Source organism: Aegilops tauschii, chromosome 3 (genome assembly GCF_002575655.3).
Source record: "Aegilops tauschii subsp. strangulata cultivar AL8/78 chromosome 3, Aet v6.0, whole genome shotgun sequence".
NCBI lineage: Eukaryota > Viridiplantae > Streptophyta > Magnoliopsida > Poales > Poaceae > Aegilops > Aegilops tauschii.
In genome coordinates this window covers 476,073,267-476,090,983 of record NC_053037.3, presented here as the reverse complement: position 1 = coordinate 476,090,983, position 17,717 = coordinate 476,073,267, and the positions used below count along the sequence as shown (strand labels likewise).

At 47.3% G+C, this 17,717-nt stretch overlaps 1 protein-coding gene across 1 annotated transcript; it reads left to right on the top strand.

The window, feature by feature from the left end:
• The first annotated feature begins 12,676 nt into the window (after positions 1-12,676).
• Positions 12,677-14,324, top strand: LOC109783203 (aspartic proteinase PCS1). Its single transcript, XM_020341802.4, has one exon. The coding sequence runs from the start codon at positions 12,890-12,892 to the stop codon at positions 14,189-14,191; it is 1,302 nt and encodes a 433-aa protein (XP_020197391.1). The 5' UTR covers positions 12,677-12,889; the 3' UTR covers positions 14,192-14,324.
• Positions 14,325-17,717: the final 3,393 nt, after the last annotated feature.

Below are 17,717 nucleotides of genomic sequence, written 5' to 3'. Positions count from 1 at the left end.
GAAGAGAAAGTATGTTAGCTTATGCCTCTCCCTCATATGAAATTGTAATAGTGATTACCGGTCTTGTTAACGATTGCCTAGGACGATTCCGCACACCGACCCATCATTATTCCACACTCGCTATTTATAATATTTAGTACTATATTCTAACTTTATGATAACAGCACCTACTTTTATATTTTAGCTCTCCGATACCATGCAAAGTTATCCTCTTCATATCCACAACATAGTTTTATTTCTCGTTTCTAGTTGGAAGCAAACGTTCGGTGTACGTAGAGTCATATCAGTGGCAGATAGGGCTTGAGAGAATATTGATCTTACCTTTAGCTCCTTGTGGGTTCGACACTCCATACTTATCACTTCCACCTTTGGAAATTGCTACGATGATTCCCTGCACTTGGGGATTATCACCTATCCAGGCAGGTAATCCACACCCGACCCCCATCCTCCTCCTCCTTCCACATCCCACATGCCCCGACCGCCGGCGCGAGCGCGACACCTTCCACCCAAATCACCGACCCCTCCACCAAATAATCGCTGGCCTAAGCTATGGTGCACGCAGTATAGCCAGGACCTCAAGGAGCATTTGGCAGTGGAGAAGCAAATCGCGGCCGCACGCACGGATGAGGTCGCGGTGGCTGCCATTCATGCCGACCCCCGGATCTTGGAGGAGCACCTCGCCGTCGAGGCCACCGTTGACGCCTCGCGCGCGGACTCCGCGACGCGGTTGGCTTCTTTAAACGACAATTCGTGGCATTTTCTCAAGGCCACCGTCGGTGCCTTCGACGAAGACTATGAGGTGTTTTCTCAGCGTGCACGTCCTTACCTCATCTCGAGAGCCGGCAGGTTGGTGCCCGGAGCGGCTCAGGCAACTCACCACTACAACGAGGGCACCCACGATGTGGAGGCCTCACCCTCTTCCATGTCCAAGGAGCCAATCGTCATCGATATCTCCGACAATGAGGAGTAGCTTGTCTTATTTGCTCACTATAAGGACCCATGTTCAGTTTGCTAGCTATTGCCTTTCCTTAACAAATTCTAGTGAATTGTGCTATGTACTTTCACCATGCAATCTTCTGCTATAGTGTATATGTTCTATATGTTGTGCAATGTGGTGTTCAATTAACTGCTTGGTTCAATTCTGCAAATGTGATGTTCAATTCTTCAGGGTGCAATATTTCCAGGTTGTTAAGCATGCTTGGTTTGGTTAGCTGTCTGATCTTGTATTAGGAGTATGTTATATTTTCCAATTGGTGTTTACTTAACTGCTTGGTTCATTTGTTGTGGCTTGGTTCACTTGTTGTGGTGTTTAGTTAACTGCTTGGTTCAATTCTGCAATGCGATGTTCAATTGTTGTGGCTGCATTCTGTTATTGTATACCATGTGAGGAATAAATCAAATTTGGTTGTACTAAATACATGAGAAACAAATACAATTGCTATATTTCCAAGTTGTTAAGCATGCTTGGTTTGGTTAACTGTCTGATCCTCTATTAGGAGTATGTTATATTGTAAAATGTGGTGCTCAGTTAACGTTTGGTTCATTTGTTGTGGTGTTTAGTTAACTACTTGGTTCAATTCTGTAATGCGATGTTCAATTGATGTGGCTGCATTCTCTTATTGTATACCATGTGAGGAATAAATCAAATTTCGTTGTACTAAATACATGAGAAACAAATACAATTGCTATATTTCCAAGTTCTTAAGTGATGTCTACTACACAACCTTCTTCTTGTAGACGTTGTTGGGTCTCCAAGTGCAGAGGTTTGTAGGACAGTAGCAAATTTCCCTCAAGTGGATGACCTAAGGTTTATCAATCCGTGGGAGGCGTAGGATGAAGATGGTCTCTCTCAAACAACCCTGCAACCAAATAACAAAGAGTCTCTTGTGTCCCCAACACACCCAATACAATGGTAAATTGTATAGGTGCACTAGTTCGGCGAAGAGATGGTGATACAAGTGCAATATGGATGGTAGATATAGGTTTTTGTAATCTGAAAATATAAAAACAGCAAGGTAGAAAGTGGTAAAAGTGAGCGTAAACGGTATTGCAATGCGTTGAAACAAGGCCTAGGTTTCATACTTTCACTAGTGCAAGTTCTCTCAACAATAATAACATAATTGGATCATATAACTATCCCTCAACATGCAACAAAGAGTCACTCTAAAGTCACTAATAGCGAAGAACAAACGAAGAGATTATTGTAGGGTACGAAACCACCTCAAAGTTATTCTTTCTGATCGATCTATTCAAGAGTCCGTAGTAAAATAACATGAAGCTATTCTTTCCGTTCGATCTATCATAGTGTTCGTACTAGAATAACACCTTAAGACACAAATCAACCAAAACCCTAATGTCACCTAGATACTCCAATGTCACCTCAAGTATCCGCGGGTATGATTATACGATATGCATCACACAATCTCAGATTCATCTATTCAACCAACACAAAGAACTTCAAAGAGTGCCCCAAAGTTTCTACCGGAGAGTCAAGACGAAAACGTGTGCCAACCCCTATGCATAGATTCCCAAGGTCACGGAACCCGCAAGTTGATCACCAAAACATACATCAAGTGGATCACGTGAATATCCCATTGTCACCACAGATAAGCACATGCAAGACATACATCAAGTGTTCTCAAATCCTTAAAGACTCAATCCGATAAGATAACTTCAAAGGGAAAACTCAATCCATTACAAGAGCGTAGAGGGGGAGACACATCATAAGATCCAACTATAATAGCAAAGCTCGCGATACATCAAGATCATGCTGAATCAAGAACACGAGAGAGTGAGAGAGAGAGAGAGAGAGAGAGATCAAACACATAGCTACTGGTACATACCCTCAGCCCCGAGGGTGAACTACTCCCTCCTCGTCATGGAGAGCGTCGGGATGATGAAGATGGCCACCGGTGAGGGATCCCCCCTCCGGCAGGGTGCCGGAACAGGGTTCCGATTGGGTGGCTACAGAGGCTTGCGGCGGCGGAACTCCCGATCTAGGTTATGTTCTGGAAGTTTGGGTATATATAAGAGGTGTTGGCGTCGGGTACAAGTCAGGGGTGTCTCCGAGGCGGCCACGAGGTAGGGGGGCGCGCTCAGGGGGTAGGGCCCGCCCCCACCCTCATGGTGGCCTCGGGACTCTTCTGGTCCATCTCCGATACTCCATGGGCTTCTTCTGGTCCAAAAATAATCTCCGTGAAATTTCAGGTCAATTGGACTCCGTTTGGTTTTCCTTTTCTGCGATACTCAAAAACAAGGAAAAACAGAAACTAGCACTGGGCTCTAGGTTAATAGGTTAGTCCCAAAAATCATATAAATGCATATAAAACATCCAAGATTGATAATATAATAGCATGGAACAATAAAAAATTATAGATACGTTGGAGACGTATCATTAAGCATGCTTGGTTTGGTTAACTGTTTGATCTTATATTAGGAGTATGTTATATTATGCAATGTGGTGCTCAGTTAACGTTTGGTTCATTTGTTGTGGTGTTTAGTTAACTGCTTGGTTCAATTCTATAATGCGATGTTCAATTGATGTGGTTGCATTCTCTTATTGTATACCATGTGAGGAATAAATCGAATTTGGCTGTACTAAATACATGAGAAACAAATACAATTGCTATATTTCCAAGTTGTTAAGCATGCTTGGTTTGGTTAACTATCTGATCTTCTATTAGGAGTATGTTATATTGTGCAATGTGGTGCTCAGTTAACGTTTGGTTCATTTGTTGTGGTGTTTAGTTAACTGGTTGGTTCAATTCTGCAATGCGATGTTCAATTGATGTGGCTGCATTCTGTTATTGTATACCATGTGAGGAATAAATTGAATTTGGCTACACTTAATACATGAGAAACATATACAAGTGCTATATTTCCTAGTTCTTAATCATGCTTGATTCGGATAAATGGGTTTTCCATGTGGCTTGAATTAAACTGATGAATCTGCAATGTGCTTATTTATCATCAACATATTTTACTGATAGCATGCGAACCCTTACTTAACCTGATGACTAACTACCTTATATGTGGTGCAGGGAAACAATGGGAAGCACTGAGGTTTACAAGATGGTACTAACTATTATACCTTGCCTTTTTGTATTCCTTTTCCCCATTTCCAATATAGAGAAGATATTTATGCACATCCTTGTTTTCAGGCTTCACTGATGATTACCTCTCAAACCACCTCTGTGGTCAGGAGGCGAGGAAAGTTTTCATACAACACCCACGGTTCAATATTGAAGTGTTCCTGAAGAGGTCGAAGGGATGGACGGTAATCATCCATAGGCACTGGCCTAAAGTTGCAAAGACCTTCAACATGAATGAAGGCTCAATATTCGCCTTCCGCTTCAGCAGTTTTCCAGATGAGATGCATCTCTCTATGTACCGTCTATGATGCTAATTTCGAAAGGTTCTAGATGTTGCATGTGAAACTTGCTGCTGGTGCAATTGTGTAATGGGGTACCTGAGTGCTGAAGCTATATCATGTTGTACTCTGATGTATTTCAATTATGAAATCCTACTTCCCTAATATGGAAATGGAATATATTATGTGCTTAATATGAATGTCAATTAGATTAGTAAATGGATTATTAATAATAGGTCAATTAGCCCGCTAATTGGCCAATTAGCTTGCTAATTGGGTTTTCCTATTGCAAACGGTTAATGAGAAACCATCGTGGGCGATGACCTCAGGCAACGCACACAGTTTCTAGGAATAAACCGTGTTGGATCAATGAACAATCACACACGATATTCTCTTGAAAACTGTTTGCGTTACGCCACCTTGCGTAAAAGTTTTCCTGGTAGTGACTGTGTGGGATGTATAGACGAACGGAAACGTTTAGTGGTGACTGATTGTGTGGGATGTACTTACGACCGGAAATGATTTCGCCTGTATAATTGTATTTTTTTAGCACTACTGTATGTATTTCTGTATTTGAGTGCTCGCCGGTCGCACACGAACTCATTTTGCCGAGCATGTGTGCCAGGAGGGCATATCCCCAACGGTTTCTGGGTCGTGTGGGAAGGACCCCCTATCTCCCACACTCACTTGGCGACAGTTCCGAATGCCGTCGTGGAAAGGGGTTAAAAACCGCTTGTTTAGGACCGACGCGCACCAGCGACTCAGGTTCAGGCTTGGGTCCAGCTTTGGGCTTCTTCCCGGGAGTGGCAACTTGTTTGCCATTCTTATTGAAGTTCCCCTTCTTTCCCTTCACCTTTTCTTGAAACTAGTGGTCTTGTTAACCATCAACACTTGATGCTCCTTCTTGATTTCTACCTCCATAGCTTTGAGCATTGCGAAGAGGTCGGGAATTGTCTTCTCCATCCCTTGCATATTATAGTTCATCACGAAGCCTTTGTAGCTTGGTGGCAGTGATTGAATAACTCTGTCAATAACACTATCATCTCGAAGATTAACTCGCGGCTGAGTCAAGTGATTATGATACCCGGACGTTTTGAGTATGTGTTCACTGACAGAACTATTCTCCTCCATCTTGCAGCTATAGAACTTGTTGGAGACTTTATATCTCTCAACTCGGGCATTTGCTTGAAATATTAACTTCAATTCCTAGAACATATCATATGCTCCATGACGTTCAAAACGTCTTTGAAGTCCCGATTCTCAGCCGTAAAGCATGGCACACTGAACTATCGAGTAGTCATCAGATCGAGCTTGCCAGACGTTCAAAACATCAGCATATGCTCCTGCAGCAGGCCTTTCACCTAGCGATGCATCAAGGACATAATTCTTCTGTGGAGCAATGAGGATAATCCTCAAGTTACGGACCCAATCCGTGTAGTTGCTACCATCATCTTTCAACTTAGCTTTCTCTAGGAACGCATTAAAATTCAGGGGAACGGTAGCATGGGCCATTGATCTACAACATAGATATGCAAATACTATCAGGACTAAGTTCATGATAAATTAAGTTCAATTAATCAAATTACTTAAGAACTCCCACTTAGATAGACATCCCTCAAGTCATCTAAATGATACGTGATCGAAATCAACTAATCCATGTCCGATCATCATGTGAGATGGAGTAGTCATCAATGGTGAACATCTCTATGTTGATCATATCTAGTATATGATTCACATTCGACCTTTCGGTCTCCAGTGTTCCGAGGCCATGTCTGTACATGCTAGGCTCGTCAAGTTTAACCCAAGTATTCCGCATGTGCAAAACTGTCTTGCACCCGTTGTATGTGAACGTAGAGTCTATCACACCCGATCATCACGTGGTGTCTCAACACGATGAACTATAGCAACGGTGCATACTCAGGGAGAACACTTTTATCTTGAAATTTAGTTAAGGGATCATCTTATAATGCTACCGTTGTACTAAGCAAAACAAGATGCATAAAAGATAAACATCACATGCAATCAAAATATGTGACATGATATGGCCATCATCTTATGCTTTTGATCTCCATCTCCAAAGCATCGTCATGATCTCCATTGTCACCGGCTCGACACCTTGATCTCCATCATTGCGTCGTGGCCATCTCGCCAACTATTGCTTGTACAACTACCGCTAACGCATAGTGACAAAGTAAAGCAATTATATGGCGTTTGCATTTCATACAATAAAGAGACAACCATAAGGCTCCTGCCGGTTGCCAATAACTTTTACAAAACATGATCATCTCATACAATACGTATATCACATCATGTCTCGACCATATCACATAACAACATGTCCTGCAAAAACAAGTTAGACGTCCTCTACTTTGTTGTTGCAAGTTTTACGTGGCTGCTACGGGCTTCTAGCAAGAACCGTTCTTACCTACGCATCAAACCACAACGGTGTTTCATCAAGTTTGCTGTTTTAACCTTCTTCAAGGATCGGCCGCGGTCAAATTCGATTCAACTAAAGTAGGAGAAATAGACACCCGCCAGCCACCTTTATGCAAAACTAGTTGCATGTGTGTTGGTGGAACCAGTCTCATGTACGTGGACACGTAAGGTTGGTCCAGACCGCTTCATCCCACAATACCGCCGAATCAAAATAAGACGTTGGTGGTAAGCAGTATGACTACACCGCCCACAACTCTTTGTGTTCTACTCGTGCATATCATCTACGCATAGACCTGGCTCATGATGCCACTGTTGGGAAACGTTGCATGGAAAACAAAAAAAATTCTACGCACACGCAATGATCTATCCATGGAGATGCATAGCAACGAGGGGGAGAGTGTGCCTACGTACCCTCGTAGACCGTAAGCGGAAGCGTTTCTCAACGTGGTTGATGTAGTCGAACTTCTTCGCGCTTCAACCGATCAAGTACCAAACGCACGGTTCCTCCGCATTCTGCACATGTTCAGCTCGGTGACATTCCTCACCTTCTTGATCCAGCAAGACGTTGAGGTAGTAGATTAGTTCCGTCAGCATGACGATGTGGTGATGGTGATGGTGAAGTGATCCTCGCAGGGCTTCGCCTAAGCACTACGAAAATATGACCGAGAGTGTAAACGGTGGAGGGGGCATTGCACACGGCTAAGCAATTGTCTGGTGTGTGCTAGGGGTGCCCCCCATATATATAGGTGGGAGGGGGAGGGGATAGGCCAGGAGGCCCCCCAAGTAGGACCGAATCCTACGTGGGTTTTGATGTCACTTGAAGCTACGTCGGTATTTCCCCAAAGAGGAAGGGATGATGCAGCACAGCGGCGGTAGGTATTTCCCTCAGATATGAAACCAAGTTTATCGAACCAGTAGGAGAACCAAGCAACACAACGTAAACAACCCCTGCACACAGATAACAAATCCTAGCAACCCAACGTGTTAAAGGGGTTGTCAATCCCTTCCGGGGTACGGCGCCACAAGATAGGCAAAAGGACATGAGATAAATTGTAGTAGATTGATAGATCGAACGCCAAATAAAATAAATAGAAATAAAATGCAGCAAGGTATTTTTGTATTTTTGGTTTAATAGATCTAAAAATAAATGCAAGGAGAAAGTAGACCGCAAAGGCAAATATATGAGAAAGAGACCCGGGGGTCGTAGGTTTCACTAGTGGCTTCTCTTGAGAAAAATAGCAAACGGTGGGTGAACAAATTACTGTTGGGAAATTGTTAGAACTTCAAATACTCATGACGATATCCAGGCAATGATCATTATATAGGCATCACGTCCAAGATTAGTAGACCGACTCCTGCCTGCATCTACTACTATTACTCCGCACATCGACCGCTATCCAGCATGCATCTAGTGTATTAAGTTCATGGAAAAATGGAGTGATGCAATAAGAACGATGACATGATGTAGACAAGATCTATCTATGTAGATATAGACCCCATCGTTTTATCCTTAGTAGCAACGATATGTACGTGTCGGTTCCCTTTCTGTCACTGGGATCAAGCACCGTAAGATCGAACCCACTACAAAGCACCTCTTCCCATTGCACGATAAATAGACCAAGTTGGCCAAACAAAACCCAAATATCGGAGAAGAAATAGGAGGCTATAAGAGATCATGCATAAAAGAGATCAAATAAACTCAAATACTTTCATGTATATAAAAAGATAGATCTGATCATAAACTCAAAGTTCATCGATCCCAACAAACACACCGCAAAAGAGTTACATCATATGGATCTCCAAGAGACCATTGTATTGAGAATTCGGAGAGAGAGATGAAGCCATCTAGCTACTAACTACGGACCCGAAGGTCTACAAAGAAGTACTCACACATCATCGGAGAGGCACCAATGGAGGTGGTGAACCCCATCCGAGATGGTGTCTAGATTGGATCTGGTGGTTCTGGACTCTGCGGCGGCTGGATGAATATTTCGTCGACTCCCCTTGGGTTTTGGGAATATTGGGGTATTTATAGAGCAAAAAGGCAGTCCGGTGGGCACCCGAGGTGGGCACAACCCACTAGGGCGCGCCAGGGGTTGTGCCCTCATCGGGGCACCCCCAGGCACAACCAGGGCCCATTATGTTCCTTCTGGTCCAAAAAAAATCTCCGCAAAGTTTCGTTGCATTTGGACTCCGTCTGATATTGATTTTCTGCGATGTAAAAAACTTGCAGAAAATAGCAACTGGCACTTGGCACTATGTCAATAGGTTAGTACCAAAAAAGATATAAAATGATTATAAAACATCCAAGATTGATAATATAACAACATGGAACAATAAAAAATTATAGATACGTTGGAGACGTATCAGGTTCCTCCTTGGCCGCGCGCCCCTGTGCCATATATGCTGGAGGGGGAAGGAAAGAGGAGGGGAAGAAAGGGAAGGGGGAGGCCGAATCCCCCCCTTTCCTTTCTCTTCCCCTCTTTCCTTCTTCCCTTGTTTTGGCCCATATGGGGGCGTACCAGCCCTTGGTGGCTGGTGCGTTTCTCCTCTTGGCCCATAAGTCCCATATCTTTTGCCGGGGGTGCCCGGAACCCCTTTCGGTGACCCGATATGTACCCAGTACCCCCCGGAACACTTCCAGTGTCTGAATACTATCGTCCTATATATCAATCTTTACCTCTCAACCATTTCGAGACTCCTCGTCATGTTCGTGATCTCATCCGGGACTCCTAACAACATTCCGCCGCCAAATCATATAACTCATATAATATAATATCGTCATTGAACGTTAAGCGTGCGGACCCTACGGGTTCGAGAACTATGTAGACATGACCAAGACACCTCTCTGGTCAATAACCAATAGTGGAACCTGGATGCCCATATTGGCTCCTGCATATTCTACGAAGATCTTTATCGGTCGAACCGTTATGACAACATACACAATTCCTTTTGTCTATCGGTATATTACTTGCCCGAGATTCGATCCTCGGTATCTTCACACCTTGTTCAATCTCGTTACTGGCAAGTCTGTTTACTCGTTCCGTAATACATCATCCTGTAACTAACTAATTAGTCACTTTGCTTGCAAGGCTTCTTATGATGTGTATTACCGAGAGGGCCCAGAGATACCTCTCCGATACTCGGAGTGACAAATCCTAATCTCGATCTATACCAACTCAACAAACACCTTCGGAGATACCTATAGAGCATCTTTATAATCACCCAGTTACGATGTGACGTTTGATACAAGGCATTCCTCCGGTATCCAGGAGTTGCATAATCTCATAGTCGAAGGAACATGTATTTGACATGAAGAAAGCAATAGCAATAAAACTGAACGATCATAATGCTAAGCTAACGGATGGGTCTTGTCCATCACATCATTCTCCTAATGATGTGATCCCGTTATCAAATGAGAACTCATGTCCATGGTCAGGAAACCTTAACCATCTTTAATCAACAAGCTAGTCAAGTAGAGGCTCACTAGGGACACGGTGTTTTTTTATATATTCACACATGTATTTAGGTTTCCGATCAATACAATTCTAGCATGAATAATAATTTTTTATGATGAGTAAGGAAATATAAAATAACAACTTTATTATTGCCTCTAGGGCATATTTCCTTCACAGTTCCCTCTTTCTCCTCCACCCAAACAGCTCGAGGAGCAACTCTGTAACCTATCACATATCATCCATTCGGCAGGACTAGGGGTGTTACCTACTCCAGGGGCCCCCGAACCTGGGTACATCTCGTGTCACACACTAGCTCGTGCCAACCTCGCTTCTGGAACCCACCGGCGTCCTCACGTAGCCCCCCACTTTTAGCCATCCCATGGCATATGCCGTGAGATGACCACGACAACAGAGGTGTGTTCTACTAGATTTCTTCCGACAACCATCGTAACTATAGGTTGGTTAAGTGGCAGTCCATCTGCCGCCCCAAATCACATGGGGGGCTGGACATTCTGAACACTTCCATCATGAATAATGCCTTATTATTAAATGGTGGTGGAAAGTCATGTCCACATGGCCTAGTACGATGTGGTTTGATATTCTGAAAGGCAAATACTTCCCTAACCGTAGCCCCATGTTTGCTTCGCCCTTGGGTGGCTCCCAGTTTTGGCGTTATTTGGTAAAAGTTAGAGATGTCTGCAGGGAGCACGTCAAGTTTATCATTTACAATGGCTCCTCAATATGTTTTTTGCTAGATTTGGTGGTTTGGTGACGCTCCTTTGGCGGTTTCGTTCCTTGTTTTGTTTTCCTATTGTCCAGATCCGAAGATCTCAATATCTGAGCTCTCTGGCGTGGGTTGGGACCTGGGTTTCAAAAGATCCCTCTCTCCTGAAGAGTTGGGACAGTGGCATCTTCTTGCTGCCTGCTTCCTGATGCTCTCGGAGGAAGGGGATTCTGTCATCTGGCCTCACACTTCTTGTGGTAGATTCTCGGTAAAATCCCTGTACTTGCGGTTGATTTCTAGTCTCCCCACCAATAGATTTAAACGAGTGTGGCTTGCTAGGGTGCCGCCCAAAATCAAGATCTTCATGTGGCAAGCCATCAGAGGCAAACTCCCGGCGCCCGACCAAATCTGGAAACGTAATGGTCGCAATGGCCCCGGCTCGGTCCATTGCGCTCTCTGCTTGGCTCTTGAGGACTCGAATCACATCTTTTTTGGGTGCGTCCTGGCAAGGTTGGCCTGGTGTTGTATTTGATCTTGGATGGCGGTCTCATGGGACCCTACCTCCTTTGTTAAGCTATGGCCGCTGGCTGCGGGCCTTGTGGGGCAGAACAGACGTATTTTCTGGGTGGGGTCCTCGGCACTATGTTGGGCAATGTGGACTACTAGAAATAAATTCAATATTGAAAGTATTTTCCCTAACAGGCCGGCTGATTGCTTTTTCAAAATGATTATCTTCTTGCAGTAGTGGAAATCATTGACTAAGTATGCTGATTGGGCCGCACTGGAGTTGCTGATATCTAGGGTGCGATCTTCTGCTTCTTCTCTGGCCCAGCCTCATGGCGTCAACTGATGTTCGGATGCTCGCCTGTTGCTCCTGATTTTTCTAGGCTTTGTAGGTTGTTGGCCTGCGTGCCATAGTTACCTGGCCTGCGTGCCACCAGTAATGCCTTTCGTACTCTCTGCCTTTCGTTGCTGAAACCTGTTGTTTGGTGTTGGGACTCTGCCTGATGACTTTATAAAGTCGGGCGTATGCCTTTTCTCTAAAGAAAAGTTATCCCTCCGGTCTAGATTAAAGAGGACCCGTGTAATTCGGGTTAAAAAAGTATGAGCCATATGCCCAAAAGTTATACCATTAGACCATGGGGTTTGCATTTGAAACATGTCTTCAATGGTATACATTCTATGGAACATAACTTATATTTCTCTGGTTAAATCGGTGGTCAAATTTTAACTCATGTTCCCATGATTTTTTTTTCAATTGCACCGTAGATACTCCATGAAAAAGCTAGTACAACACCGGAAGTCCATAACAAATCAGCGACAATTAATATGGGTCAGAGAGTAACTTTTTTCAACTCGAAGGTATATAAACGCATTTTAGTGTGTTTGTTCACTCATTTCAACATACTGAAATATCTTAAAGTGAATGGAGTAGCTCATAACATCATGGTTAAATCGGCCGTTTAAATTTGACTGAAAATAGAGGAGGCCTACCGGTCCAGAGAATCCGACCGTGTGAGCTTCCACGAAAAGTTTTCCAATTACTCCGTAGATACTGTGCTAGTACTGCACGCGTTATTACTGCTGCAGTAAAACCTCAGCACTGGCGCGTACTCCGACTTAAAATGTCTCTGACCACCCAGCTGGCGCTCCGTGGTTCCAAAGATAGAAGACGACAGGTGCAAAGAACCCCGGCTGCCTCCCTGCGACAGTGACCCCCCGCGGCCTCCCTTCCGTCCGTCAGTCGTCACCACCACTCCACTCCACTCGCCACTGCGCGCTCGCGTCGCCACCCCATAAAATCCACCCCGAACCAAAACCCCACACCGGAATCCAACAACACAAGAATTCACATGCACGCGTAGGTCCCGGCCTTCGCCTGCTCCCATCCCAACCACCGCCATGCCTCCCCCGCTGCTCGTCTTCGTCCTGTTCGTCCTGCTTGCCGCGCCGTGGCCGTCCGAGGCGGGGGCGAGGCCGCAGCTTTTCGCGCTGCGGGCGCGCCAGATGCCGGCCAGGGCGCTGCCGCGGCAGCCCAGCAAGCTGCGGTTCCACCACAACGTCAGCCTCACCGTCTCGCTCGCCGTCGGCACGCCGCCGCAGAACGTCACCATGGTGCTCGACACCGGCAGCGAGCTGTCCTGGCTGCTCTGCGCGCCGGCGGGCGGCGCCAGGAACAAGTACAGCGCGACGTCCTTTCGGCCGAGGGCCTCGGCCACCTTCGCCGCCGTGCCCTGCGCCTCCGCGCAGTGCCGCTCCCGCGACCTGCCGTCTCCGCCGGCCTGCGACGGCGCGTCGAGCCGGTGCAGCGTGTCGCTCTCCTACGCGGACGGGTCCTCCTCCGACGGCGCGCTCGCGACGGACGTCTTCGCCGTCGGGGGCGGGCCGCCGCTGCGCGCGGCGTTCGGCTGCATGGCCTCCGCGTTCGACTCCTCCCCGGACGGGGTGGCGAGCGCCGGGCTGCTGGGCATGAACAGGGGCGCCCTCTCCTTCGTCTCGCAGGCCAGCACCCGGCGCTTCTCCTACTGCATCTCCGACCGCGACGACGCCGGCGTGCTGCTCCTGGGCCACAGCGACCTGCCCACCTTCCTGCCGCTCAACTACACGCCCCTGTACCAGCCGGCCCTGCCGCTCCCCTACTTCGACCGCGTCGCCTACTCCGTCCAGCTCCTGGGCATCCGCGTCGGCGCCAAGCACCTGCCCATCCCGGCGTCGGTGCTCGCGCCAGACCACACCGGAGCCGGGCAGACCATGGTGGACTCCGGCACGCAGTTCACCTTCCTGCTCGGCGACGCCTACTCGGCACTGAAAGCCGAGTTCACGCGACAGGCCAGGCCCCTCCTGCCCGCGCTCGACGACCCCAGCTTCGCGTTCCAGGAGGCGTTCGACACGTGCTTCCGCGTGCCCCAGGGGCGGACCCCGCCGGCGGCGAGGCTCCCGAGCGTGACGCTGCTGTTCAACGGCGCGGAGATGGCGGTGGCCGGGGACAGGCTGCTGTACAAGGTCCCCGGGGAGCGGCGCGGCGGCGACGGCGTGTGGTGCCTGACGTTCGGCAACGCGGACATGGTGCCCATCATGGCGTACGTGATCGGGCACCACCACCAGATGAACGTGTGGGTGGAGTACGACCTGGAGCGCGGCCGCGTCGGCCTGGCGCCCGTCCGCTGCGACGTGGCCAGCGAGCGCCTCGGCCTCCTGCTCTGACGAGATTTGGCGTTAACCATCCACGGTGTAAATTAGCAGTAGTACGTACGTGCCACCTTTCTCCGTTGTTAGACTGATCGAGCTGACAGGTTTGCATGTAAATATGGCAATGAACCTATCTATCTACTTGGAAGCTCCCTCTCTCTGCGCTTTTTTGACGTCCTTCGCAACCTGGATAAGTTCTGGTGCAGCATCAACATCGCCGTGTCGAGTCGCCTCGAATCGATGTGCTATATGCAACCTACGATTCATACAGGCATCAACCGCGCATGCTGGACTGGAGGTACAGACACGAAGCATCAGTGACGGCAGGTTGGGGTACCGTCTCGTCCCCTCCGAAAGGCACGTGACGGCGGTGCCACCTGGAGACGCTTTCGTCCGGGAAAACGGAATAGTGGCGAGCACCTTCGCAGTCATGGCGGAACAGAAGCGGAATGTTCAGGAGAGCTGCGATCGTGGGCTGCCTGCCGACACCGGTGATAAAGAAGCGGACCGACACGGGTTTGTCGCGACGATTACTAATACACCTACCGCAAGAAGGTTCCACTCGTATTAGATAGGTATATTTGTTTACGACTACAGTCAGTCGTCTCCTTTCTGCCTTGTTTGAATTTGATTTGACAAAATGCGCAAAGCTGCATCGAGCGTCGCAAAACAGGGTGCTTTGTGTCGCGCCATATGATAAGGATTCCGTTCTAGTACTACTGTAACATGGAAAAAGTATATGGACAGGCAGCAGTGAGGGGTAAGTTTAGAACATCGTGCCATGGAATGTGACCGCTGCTATGTCTGGCCTATGTCTATGGACAAAGGATGGCGTGTTGTATGAAATATGCGAGCAGTAAATTGTAAGTTTCGAACATTGAGATGCACTACGTACCCATTGGCAAAGGAGGAGATCGTTCAAATCGGACCAGGTAATGGCTAGGAGCCTGTGACTCGATCAGTGTAGGAGCAGTCATCTCTCGTTTAACTCTTTTTTTCGAGTGAATTGCAAAAAACATCGACACTTCAGGCAAGGTTTGCAGGAACCACATATTTACGGAATTGTGCCAAAAAGCACTAATTTTTTTCATAATTTTTTGCAAAAAACACTAGTTGACGGCTTAGACCGTTTTGAGCATGATTATGATATGCGGGTCCCGCAAATGATGACGTGGCATAACGGTTCAGGATAGACACCGTTAGGTGAGGGTTTTTTTAGATTTACAAAATAGACCCTGTAATTTTACAAAGACCCCCTTAATTAAAAATCAAAAAAGCAATCGGCTGCTAGATTTGTCTCACCGTTGACTCATGTCGCCTGGGCCGATGGAGCTCGAGCTCGAGCCACCCGAGCAGCTCACCTGGAGCATGGCCGCCGGCGCCTCTGCTCACGCCCACACGCGGCCGGCGCGGCTTCTCTTGCTCGTTCCCGTCCCTGCTGCTGCTCGCGCACAGTGTCGCAGATGCGCGGCCGACGCGGCGGCGGCTGCTGCTCATTCCCGTCCCCGCTGCTACTCGCTCATGGCGTCGCGGCACGCGCCCAGACGCAGCCGGGGCGGCTGCTGCTGCTCGTTCCCATCCCGCCTGCTGCTTGTGGCCCGAGCTGGTGCTCTCGTCCACGCACGGCCGGCGCGCCGCTGCCCGTGCGCGACCGGCGTGGCTGCTGCTTGTGCCCGTCGCGGCCGGCGCCACTGCTGCCCGCGCGCACCTCGGCCTCCACCACTCGGAGCTCCGAGCTGACCAGCAGCATGCCCGCATCCGCATGGCCGGGGCCGCCGCAGCTCGCGCCCGTCACGGCCGGCGCGCGCTGCTGCCCGTGCACATGTCGGCCTCCACCGCTCCGAGCTGACTCAACGGCCTCGGCCCGCACGCCGGCGCGCTCGTGCTTCGCCGGCTCAGACATCAGTCAACGGCGGCGGCGCAGCTTGCAAGGCCGGGAGGAAGGGGACAGCAGTGTTGGGAGGGGTGGCTGGCTGTTTTGTTTTTTAAGGAGGAGTTTTTGGCAAAAAAACGTATAACGACGACTGTCTCGAACCGTTACGCCACGTCAACAAAAGTGGGCTCCATCTGTCATAATCGTCATTAAATGGGCTAAAACAGTCAACTAGTGTTTTTTGCAAAAAATTATGAAAAAATTAGTGCTTTTTGGCACAATTCCGTAAATGTGTGGTTTCTGCAAACCTTGCCTGAAGTGTCGATGTTTTTTGCAATTCACTCCTTTTTTATAGGAAGAGCAGGGGAAAGAAAGATTTGCTGCTAATGGTCATTGCTCCTGTCGCATGTGCGTTTGAGGTTGGTTGTGGTGCATGCATTGTCTCGTCCGACCGCTTCCACGGCCTCCTACCCAAGCAATTCATCCAGCCTCCTTCGGGGAGCAGAGAGCAGCCCAACAGGGGACATGTCGATAGGTGGACACTAGAGGAGGTCGTGCCCGCATCGCCTTCGGAGAGGAGCAATGCGCTCGGTGGAGGAGGAGGTGTCGGCAATGTCGGCGTGAAGGAGGAGGTGTCCCACGAAGGATGAGCTGTGGAGGTGTGGAGGAGTAGCAACTCTTCTAGCGGGGCGCAGTGCGCTAGCCATCGGGAATCCAATTCCCCGCAATAGGGGGGAAGAGCAAACCCGCACCCTGGGATGCAATGAACTTTTTTAAAATTCATGATTTTTTAAAATCACAAACTTTTTTTTTGTATATGAAGAGCATGGGGAAAGAAAGATCTGTTGCTAACTGTCATTGCTCCTGTCGCATGTGCATTTGAGGTTGGGTGTGGTGCATGCATTGTCTCGTTCCGCCGCTTCCGTTCCCTCCTCCGAGTGTATCATCAACGAACGGAGCAGAGAGCAACCCAACATGGGACATGTCGACAGGTGGACACTAGAGGCGGTCGTGCCCGCGAAGCCTTCGGGGAGGAGCAATGCGTTCAGTGGATGATGAGGTGTCGGCAATGTCGGCAACGCCGACCCATTCCGGTTATCCTGAATCATTTTTTTCTTTGTTTTTCTTCCGGTTTTCCTTTCTTACTTACATTTTCCTCGGTTTTTTCTTTTTTGGTTCAAATACACGAGTTTTCTTTCAAACTCGTGAACATTTTTCAAATTCATGATTTTTTTAAACCACGAACATTTTTGAAAATTCATGAACTCTCTAAAAAATATGAAGAATTTTTCAAATTAACGAATAATTTTCAATTTCATAATGTTTTACATATTTTCGATTTTTTTGGAACATGTGAGCAATTTAAAATCCAGACAGTTTGAAAATTCGATAGTTTTTGAAAATATGGGTTTTTTTTTGGAAATTCATGAACATATTTTTAATTTCTAATATTTTTAAAATCAAAAAACATGTTTTGCAATTTGGGAATAATTAATGCAATTGGCAAACATTTTTTGATATTACAGAACATTGTTAAAATTCACAAACATTTTTTGAAACTCGTATTATTTTTCCAAATTTGTGAAACAAAATCTCATATTTTTCTAAATACTGACTTTTTTAAATGATCATTTTTTAATTCAGTTCTTTGTTTGAAATAATGAACGT